This window comes from Macaca fascicularis, chromosome 4 (genome assembly GCF_037993035.2).
Source record: "Macaca fascicularis isolate 582-1 chromosome 4, T2T-MFA8v1.1".
Taxonomy (NCBI): domain Eukaryota; kingdom Metazoa; phylum Chordata; class Mammalia; order Primates; family Cercopithecidae; genus Macaca; species Macaca fascicularis.
In genome coordinates, this window is record NC_088378.1 from 92,835,453 (window position 1) to 92,845,777 (window position 10,325).

The 10,325-nt window shown below is 43.4% G+C and overlaps 1 protein-coding gene across 3 annotated transcripts; it reads right to left on the reverse strand.

The window, feature by feature from the left end:
• Positions 1-94: 94 nt before the first annotated feature.
• On the reverse strand, positions 95-3,204 carry TPBG (trophoblast glycoprotein). 3 transcript variants are annotated; one of them, XM_074037592.1, is made up of 3 exons: positions 3,115-3,204; positions 2,721-2,815; positions 95-2,390 (listed from the first exon to the last, which is right to left on the reverse strand). In XM_074037592.1, the coding sequence occupies exon 3, from the start codon at positions 2,053-2,055 to the stop codon at positions 793-795; it is 1,263 nt and encodes a 420-aa protein (XP_073893693.1). In that variant the 5' UTR covers positions 2,056-2,390; positions 2,721-2,815; positions 3,115-3,204; the 3' UTR covers positions 95-792. The 3 variants fall into 3 exon arrangements, with proteins under 3 accessions (XP_073893693.1, XP_065399872.1, XP_073893694.1); XM_065543800.2 differs by lacking the exon at positions 2,721-2,815; XM_074037593.1 differs by lacking the exons at positions 2,721-2,815; positions 3,115-3,204 and adding an exon at positions 2,562-2,706.
• Between the last annotated feature and the right edge of the window lie 7,121 nt (positions 3,205-10,325).

Consider the following 10,325-nt stretch of genomic DNA (forward strand, 5'->3'; position numbering starts at 1 on the left):
GCTATGTTAAGTAATAACTATCATCGGAACCAAGGCCATTGAATACCCTGCCCTTAATCCTTTTTTCAAAGCAAACTTGCACACACTGTAATTCTTTTAAGAATCTTTTATTTTATTTTTTTAACAATTCAGTCTGTTGGATCTCGATGCAGTTTATTTAAAAAAAAATCAGTACATTTTCATAGAAACTGCAATCAAAAAAGTAATTTACTTTGTCAAAGAAGTTATGAAGTTGCAAGTTATTTTTTGTAATATGCAGAACAGTAAAATGTAAGCATGCTCTTGGATGCAGGTGCTCCTGTGTACTATGGAGTTATTTTGAAGAGCTTGCTAACGTCTGCAGGCAGTTTATGGGATGCAATTATTTTCTCCACAACTTAGGTACATGAGAATAAAACTGATATTTATGAATAAAGTATTTTTCTCGAAAAAGTTGAGGCAGCTTTTGTTGAATGTTATCTGTGTGGGTACACTTGCTACACCTTGAACTGTACTGAGAGACAGACAGCAAGAAGTCCATGTTCATGCTGAAACCTGAAAAATCCCTCCACATGTGTTGAGGAGTTCCAAGAAAAAGAAGAGGGTAAAACACTATACACAGTTGCTCATCGTCTTACATTAACAGAACACACCGAGAAACTTTACATAACAAGGAAGCAAAACCCTTTCACTGCTTTTAGTCAAAGTCAGTGGTGTCTATAGCGGAGGATAAAGGTGGAGCAAGCCTAGTAGGGATAAAGCTTAAGTCTACACCTCATGCAGAGTTGTCCTTGGTCTGTCCTCTAATATTTCTCAGACATCCGAGTTAGAACTGAGGTTTGTTAACCTGGGGTCCGCATTGATTTCATATCTGTAATGATACCCTTCCATGTGATCCCTGCAGGCATCTCTGATGTTATGCATCCACTTTTTTATCCCCTTGCGGTTCAAATACAAAACCAGGAGGAAAATAGCGCCTATCAGGGCTAAAACAATACCCAGGAAGACATAAGAGGTTTGCAGGGATGGGGGAAGAATCGGGTCACAGTCCAGGTCGGCACTGTTGAGTTCCAAGAGGACCCGATTCCTCATTTTTTCTGGAAAAGCACAGGTGAGCCGGTCTTTGCCCTGCACCACCTCTGTTTGCTTGAGCCAGGTCACCATGTCTGCCATGTGGCAGTCGCAAACCCAGGGATTGTTGTCCAGGAAGACCCTAACGTGGGGCAGACCTTGCAACTCAGCCAGGGTGCCATTGTGAAGGACCTTGAGGGCATTGTCCTCCAGGTGGAGGCTTTCTAGATGTGTCAGGTTGCGGAAGGACACGTAGGTCAGGCTCACCAGCGAATTGTTACTTAAGTCCAGGTACCTGAGGCTGGGCAGTTGGGCCAGCACATCCCGCGGCAGGTAAAGGAAGTGGTTGCTGGCCAGCTCCAGGAGGTGGAGCCCCTGCAGTGCACGGCCCGCCACCAGGGCCGCCGCCACCATGCCCTCGAAGCTCCGGTTCTGCCGCTTATCATCAGGGGGCACGATGTGGTTCAGGATCAGTTCCACAAGGGGACTGGGGGCCGAGATGCTGGCATTGCTGCCCGAGAAAGCGAAGGGGCTGAGGTAGGCCAGTGGGTTGTGGCTGAGGTCGAGCTGGCGCAGGCTGGGCAGATGCTCGAAGGCGCCCGCGCGCACCTCGTCCAGGCGGCTGCCGCTGAGGTTGAGCGCAGCCAGCTCCGCCAGCGGCGGCCGGCGGGCGAAGGCGCCAGCAGGGAGCACCGCCAGCTGGTTGCCGGTAAGGAAGAGGTTGCGCACGTAGAGGGGCAGGTCCGTGGGCACCTCGGTCAGATTGCGGTTAACGCACTTGACTGTGCGCGCCGCCTCGGAGCACTCGCAAAGCGCGGGACACTGGTCGGGCAGCGGGGGCTGGGCGGACGCGGCGGAAGCCAGGAACGGCGCCGAGGAGGAGGAGGAGGATGCCGAGGAGGTGGGAGAAGACGAGGAGACCCAGCCCAGGAGAACCAGCGCCAGTCGCGCCAGCCGCAGCCGCCCGTCCCCGGCGGCGGGGCCCCGGGAGCACCCCCCAGGCATCGCGGCTAGCGTATCCCCGGAGCTGGGCTGGGACGGCGCCCGCTCCGAAGCCTCGGGGGGCTGGGCCCGGAGGGTGCGAGCCGGCGGAAGCGTCTGGAAAAAACTTTCCTCTCGTGGAAGCCAGGGAGTGGCGCCGCAGCCGGAACTTGGCTAACCCCCTCGCCACCGGGCGCTTCCCTCCGGGGCCGATTCCCCCGCCCCTTCCCTCCAGAAAGTACGCACGGCGGGTCGGTACGCTCGGCTCCGCGATCCTGCTCCCGCTCCTCTTCCTGCCGCCGCCCCGGTGGCACCTCCTCGCCTCTTGTTGGCGCCCCTCGCTGGCTCCTCTGAGGGACCTGGGACAAGCAGGAGAGAGGCGTGAGCAGCGGTGGCTGTCGCGGCTTCCGGAGTGCAAAAACCGGCCTTTTCGAGTCTAGTCGTCACCACTCTGTCCCAGAGAGACACCAGTCTCTCCCTCCGAAAGCCCGCCCCGGCCTCGCCTCCACAACCCCTCCAGTCACTCTTACTCGGGAGAGGGACGCACATCCGACACCCAGAGCGCAAAGTCTTCCCTCTCCCCTGCCCCACACTAAATAAACCCAACCGGCCTCCCGCCCTCCGCCCTTCCCGAGGAGACTCGTCTCCCCGCGCCTAACTTCTTGCTTAATCCCCAATTCCTTCCCTACCAAACTTCTCCTTTTCCAGGTTCCTTCCCGCACCGCCTCCGCGGAAGGTCGGCCTCCGGGTGTCTCCGCCCCCGCCCGGACCTCTCCTCCCGGTCCTGGTTAGGATGCGAGGGAAGTTTCAGGTTACAGGACTTTTTGATCTCCTTGTACCTTCCGGCATTAGCAGAAAGTGGAGCTACAACTGTCGCCCCCCAGCCCGCGCCCCGCCAGCCCCTGGGATCCCAAAGGGGTTCAAGTCATCTCCAAAGAGGTGGGGAGAGTCTGGGAACAAAGCAGCAGTGGGACTCTGGGTCGAGTGGCAACCCGAACCAACGCTACTCTCCACCCGAGTATGGGGAGGGGCCCCAACGACGCCTGCCGGGTCTCTCCCAGGCCGCGGGCTCCCATTGCTCACCTCCGCGCCCGCCGCCTCCAGAACCAACTCAGTTCCACCAGAGTAGCGACGACTTCTCGGCTGCGCGCTGCGGGCGCCGACTCTCTTCGCACCCCAGCCCCTGGCCCAACCTCCCAACCTCCGCAGCTGGGAAAAACCAACCCGGGGGGCGGGGGAGGGCCAGGACTGACGGGTAGACTCCCGCCGTGCGGCCAACCTCGGCAGTCGTAGGTAGGGGGATTTAAGAAGAGAGACTAGGGGAGCTGGGCTGCGCGCTTCCTCCTGGTGGAAATTAACGAGGAATGTGCCCAAAAAGGTGAGGGAATCCCTTTCTCTTCCCCCTCCCCGACATCCTTGGGTGGTTCCTTATTTTGCATACTGTATTTACCTTGGACAGGAGCAAAACCGCTGGTGAATCTTGTGGAATTCACCCTGATTCAGGCACCTTTGGCAGTGACGAGATAGATTTAGGCATGACAGAGCAGCGCGAAGCAGCACCAGAAAGAAATGAGCTGAAAATCTACAGCGGCAGCAGCAAAGGCACTGCAGGTTGTATGAAAGCTTCAGAAACTCTCCCCATCAAAGTGGTACCTGAGGCCGTAAACTTAAGATTTAGGTGTAATTAATGCCTTCCCGCCTGTTCCCCCCACCCCGCCCCCTCACTTCTTGGGTAGTGATGGAACTTGTGAAGAGAGCGCGCCAACTTTAAGAGAGAGAGAGAGAGAGAAAGATTAGTGGAGAGGAGATTCATTCCTGATTCATTAGCTTTTCTCTTACCAAAATTAAAAGCAGATGGAAGAGAAAGGCAGCCAAAGGCATCCCAGAAACAAAAGGCAAATAGCAAAGACTTGAGTCACCCGGAAAGCGGACCCGCCCCTCTCCCCAGATGTAGCGCGGTGTGTCAAGTCACTTCTGCGGGGAGAGCTGCAAGGGTGGGGAGTAGGGGTTGCAGGAGCTGACCTGAGAGGGAAGTTTAGTTTCAAAGTCGATTGTCCCAGGGGGGCATCTGGCAGGTGGTGATGGAGAGGATGGTGTTGGGGAGAGGGACAGATTGAATGATTGGTTACAGTAAGGCTCTGTTATTATACCAGACAGGTTTTGGGTTCTGAAAGCCCTATCGTTGTTCTAACTCCATATCCCTTTGTCCCAATTAAATAATTTCCCCGAAGGGATAAGAAGGTGCTGGTTATTCCAGGCTTCTTCATTTTAGAGAGAAAATGGCAATTAGGGAAAACATGGTTCGGAAATTTAAGACCTGGTCGTATAAAAAAGATCAAATAAGGATGCTGAGGCTTGTGCCTGGGACATGTGCCTTTAGTGTCAAGAAAGATCCCAATTCTCGAATGGATGCCTGATTACTTTTATAGAAAGAGTCTGCAAAGCCGACAGCAAAAATGGCTCAGACAAAAGCTGAAAACCCTGGAAACTGCAGAGATTTGTGCACAAAAGCTGGTTTCATTAATTTGCATCTTCAGCACGTTTATCTACATCTCTTTTCTTATTTTTAAAAGTGTTTTGCAACATGAATGTAAAACACTTTGAAAAATAATCTCTAAAGCTGTAGTCATGTTCTGTATCCGGATTGTGGTGGTGGTTACATAAACCTATACAACGTGTTAAAACTCACAGAACTTTGTAAACCAAAAGAGTCAATTTTACTGTATGATAAGTTTAAAAATAAAATTAATTACTCATTGAAAAAAACCTGTAATAATGCTCTGGCGTGATATTAACTCTGGTCCTGATCTGAAGACCAACTGCTTTGTTAGGAGAGTGAGATACACTTTAGAATTTAGAAACATAATATATGTATTTTCATCTGATCCTCAAGACAACTCAGAGGCAAGATAAATATTGTTAGTATTATTGCTTGTTGCTATTATTGTTGTTGTTCTGTTGTACAAATGAAAAACCTGGGGCTTTAAGTTAGCTTGACTGAGTGTCTTCCACTTGCCAAGCCCTGTGCTGATCACTTCACAGATATTATCTCATTGACTCTTCACATCAGTACTCAAGTTAGGTCCTCTCACTCCAGTTTTACAGACAAGAAAATTGACGCAAAAATAAATTACATAACTTGTTCAAATGAGTGATGGAGGTGGGAACCAGGCCCAGATTTGCCTGCCTCCCATATAGTACATCCCACATTCTGCCTCTAGGCAAGATTAAGGAGTCTGTGCAAAGTTCTACTCTGTTCCACTTAGGCAGAACGTACACCTCACCTCTTGTTCCCTTTTTACTTCTGCCTCCACCTTCATGCAGCTGGCAATTGCTTATGGCTGCTGAATAGGGACCCAGAAACTTAGGGTCATTTCTAGCTCTGACACTTGCCTGCTGTGTGTCTTCTATAATAGGACCACTAATGACATTTGAAGACATTTCCATGAAAATTGAGATAAATATGTAATGTACTTAGCAAAATCACCTGTTTTGATTGTTCTTTCCACATTACCCCCCTCATGTTATTTATTGTAATCCACTATATCTCTGTAACTGTGTTAGTAATAGGAATACAAGGATAAAAATTTAAATTCTCTTTAAGGTAGAATTGCCAGATTTAACAAATAAAAATACAGGGCACTCAGTTAAACTTTAATTTCAGATAAACAATGAATACTTTTTAAGTATGTCCCATGTAATATTTGGAAACTACACCCAAAATTTTGTTGCTTACAGTTGAAATTCAACTTTAATTGAGTATCCTGTATTTGATCTGGCAATACAGCAGTTGATAATCTGGTAGAAGAAAGAAATAGACACAGAAACAAAAGCTCTCAATGCAGAATTGAGTATGGTTTGGTGTGTGTATCTTTCCAGTCAATGCCCTCTCTCTTTGTAAATATTTCAATTCTGTTTCTGCTATTTTTTATGTGAATGGGATCATAGTATATGAATTATTCACATTTTTTCTTTTTTAAAAGCAACCATCTATCTTTCTGTGTGCATACACATAGGTATGCTTCTCCTTTTTTAAAGACTGAAATATTTCAAACTGTAGATTGTTGTACCACAATTAATTTAACAGCCTTATTGAAAGACATTTAGATCAGTAACTACTTTTTGGAGAAGTTTCCTTCAAGTGAGAAAAGTTACTAGGATCAGTTCTATTTTGATTGTCTTAAGCATTTAATTATCCCAAATTATCATACTGACTTTACTCCTGACAGCTTGAAAATTTTTTGTGCATGATGCTATTTACATACTCTAAGGCAGGGCAGAGGATTGCAGAGCACATTTTTCCCAATTTATTCTTCTATTCCACAGTGAAATAAAGGAAGGATCTGAATGTCCCGAAAGATAAGAACCAATTTAGTGTATTTCAAGAGGTCACTTTGTAGCCTCTAGAAAATGTTTCTACACTATCATTTATTTAGAAGATTGTTTCTACAGGGACCATTTTTCTTCTAATGACCCAGAGGAAAGTCATTAGTAAATTATTGAAATATTGCTTCTAAATCCTGATTAGGCAAGGAATAAGATAGGTATAAAAAGAATGATGAGTGGTTATGACCACCCTTATGGTAACTAGCAGAGAGAAGCCATGTGGTCCAGCATGGACAAACACCAAGATTATTTAAGACTAGTTCATTTTGATCTCTGTCACAAATTAGCAAAGGAATTGAATACATGTGAACACTGTCAAATCTGAAAAGTAACTAAAACAAAGTCAAGGGTTGGTGAACAAGCAGCATATATGTCAAAAAATCATGAACCAACACCTAAAACTGCAGCCATCAACTTGAGGGTCAATTTGACCAACAAAAAAAAAAAAAATCACACATGTATATATGTATATTCATGAGGAAATAATTTTTTTAAATTGTCAGTGATTAAAAAGAAAGCTTCAAATCACTTTAGAAGGAATAGACTTCTTTTCTGAGATGTGTAAACTGAATTAAGTAAAATATAAACTAGAGAATGGGTCAAAAGGAATGTATTTGTCTCATCAGTCAGTACAGTAAGTGCTGCAGCTAGTAAAAGAAAAATATAGCCCTCTATATCTGTGGGTTCCATATCCCTGGATTCAACCAACCACAGATGGAAAATAAAAGAAAAAAAAAATGAGTGATTACATCTGAACCAAACATGTGTAGACTTTTTAAAAAAATTATCATTATTTCCTAAGCAATACAGCAGGGCATGGTGGCTCATGCCTGTAATCCCAGTACTGTGGGAGGCCGAGGTGGGTAAATCACTTGAGATCAGGAGTTTGAGACCAGCCTAGCCAACATGGTGAAACCCTGTCTCTACTAAAAATACAAAAATTAACCAGGTGTGGTGGCACACACCTGTAATCCCAGCTACTGGGGAGTCAGAGGCAAGAGAATCACTTGAACCTGGGAGGCGGAGATTGCAGTGAGCTGAGATCGTGCCACTACACTCCAGACTGGATGACAGAGGAAGACTCCATCTCAAAAACAAAACAAAAAAAAATACAGCATAAAAACTATTTACATAGCATTTACATTGTATTGGGTATTATAAGCAACCTAGATATGATTTAAAGTATATAGGAGGATGTGCACGGTTATATGCAAATACTATGCCATTTAATTTAAGAAACTTGAATATCCATGGATTTTGGTATCCACAAGGATCCTGGAAGCACCTGTCTGAGGATAACAAGGGATGATTGTATATAGTATATAGTAATCCAAACTCTCCAAATAGTCACTATTACAGGATCACTCAACTTTAATTCAATAAATGCTTTTTTAAGACCCCACTATATACTGTCCACCTATTTGATGCACTTGAAATACAAGGATAGATAGGATAAAAATCCCTGCCCTCGGATAACTGGCAGTCTAATGGGAAAGCAAATAGTTACAAAACATACGGTAAGTGCAAATATGGGATGGGGTGGGGAGACTGTCAGAAGGTTTTACTAGGGTGGAAATGCCTGAGTTGCATTTTGAAGCACAATTGGCCTGTATCCTCAGCTTCTGCCCCATGTATTCAGTCAGTTGGGGATTGAAAATATACAGAAAAAACAAACAGGAAAAAATAACGCTACAAGAGTAGAAAATAATACAAATGAAAAATACAGTAAAACAACTATTATATAGCATTTACATTATATTGGGTATGATAATCTAGAGATGAATTAAAGTCTGTGGGAGGATGCATGTAGGTTATAAACAAATACTATGCCATTTTATGTCAGAAACTAGCATCTGTGGGGTTTGGTATCCACAGGGCTCTTGAAACCAATCCCCATGCATACTGAAGCAAGACTATGTTAGTAAGAACTTGACAAACAAAAGATCGGCAAGTTGGTGAAAAACCTGAGAATTTACTCAGTTCTAGAGACTACACAAAGCAGAGCACAGCACACATTGACACATTGGAGGGAGTGGTACAAGGTGAGATTTGAAATATGGTGGGATCAGATTGCTGACCTCCAGTCTAAAAGGTTTGTATTATCCCGGCCTGGCACGCTAGCTCACACCTGTAATCCCAGCACTTTGGGAGGCGGAGGTGGGTGTATCACCTGAGGTCAGGAGTTCGAGACCAGCCTGGCCAACATAGTGAAACCCCATCTCTACTAAAAATACAAAAATTAGCCAGGCATGGTGGCAGGCACCTGTAATCCCAGCTACTTGGAATGCTGAGACAGGCGAATCACTTGAACCTGGGAGGCGGAGGTTGCGGCGAGCTGAGATCCCGCCATTGCACTCCAGCCTTGGCAACAAGAGCAAAACTCCATCTCAAAATAAATAAATAAATAAATACAAATAAAAGGTTTGTATTATCCTGTAGTAGTGGGGAGCCAATGGAAGTTTTCAGCAGAGGAATGACATGATCACAAGTGCATTTTAGAAACATCACATTTGCTATCTGTTTAAAAGGTAAATTGTAGACAAAGAAGACAAAACAGAGAGAAAAGTTGGGTGGTTCAAGTGAGGGATGACAAAGAGCCAAACTAAAGTAGAAGGAAAAGACTGGCAAGGCAACAACAGATTATATAGACCAGTAGTTATTATATAGACCATAAGATTACATAGAACAGTGGTTCCCAACAGAGTGACATTGCCTCCAGTGCCGTTAAAATATTTTTTTGAAAAGAAAACATTGGTTTTTAAAAAGTTTGAAAACAACCTATAAAATTTTTTAAGATAATCTACAAATCTTAGTGATTTATTCACTTTGAAGGTAACAATACATACATTTATAGTTCTAAATATAAGATTACAGATAACTTCTGTATTTTAAATAATGACCAGGAGAAATTTTAATTTATCCCCAGTGTGACTAGATAAAAATCTAAAGTTCTCAGCCTGGAAACAACTTCATTTTACATTTAAGCTCCAAATACTTATAGTATGGTTTTATTATACATTGCATTTTCCAGGAACAGTTAACACTGTAAGAAAAGAATATATATTGTTTTGTTTGGAACTTTACCAAAATTTTACCTCTGGTAACCATGCCACTCATTCTACTCAGATCATCAATAGTATCAGTTTGCATTTGTAGTTGTTACATTTGCAGTGATTCTTATTTCAAAATGTCTAATATTTTTTAAAAAATTATTTCAACATTAATTTGAATATTGGTCTAACCTCTCTTAAATCCTAGCTTATTTATAAGTAGGCAGAAGAATATCACCACTTCATTGGGTTTCCTATCGGAGTTATGCCCAAGTATTTATATGTAGTGCTATACATTAAATAATATTCTTCTTTTATTTATCCTTTAATATTCTCATTGATATAGTATGTACTTTTAAGATTATGTATCAAGATGCATTTTGTAAAATAAAAAAGGCTTTATAAAATATTTGTTTTGAAGAGGAAACAATGGGTTTTTGAAAGTTTGAAAACAACTTGTATAAATTTTTAAGAGAATCTACAAGTCTTGGTGATTTATTCACTATGAAGGTAAGAATACAGACATAATTCTAAGTAGCATAACATCACAGAAAACTTATTTAAAATTTTTTTCTCTTTTGAATTTAATATTTCAGATATATGGTTTTTAGTCAGCTTCTATATTTTAAGTAATGACCAAAAGAAATTCTAATAATTCTTAATTAAAGAGTCAAGTTTGATTATGATGAAGTGAAAAAATACCTAGAGAAAGAATAGAATAAGATACTTATCTGTTTCAATCTTATTTGATTGAAATTATTGTCTTTTAAAAGGAAGTTATGATAAATATTTAAATTAGCAATGTTACCTAATATCCTTTTTTAATGTACATTATTTCCACTTTGGAGGTGACATGGA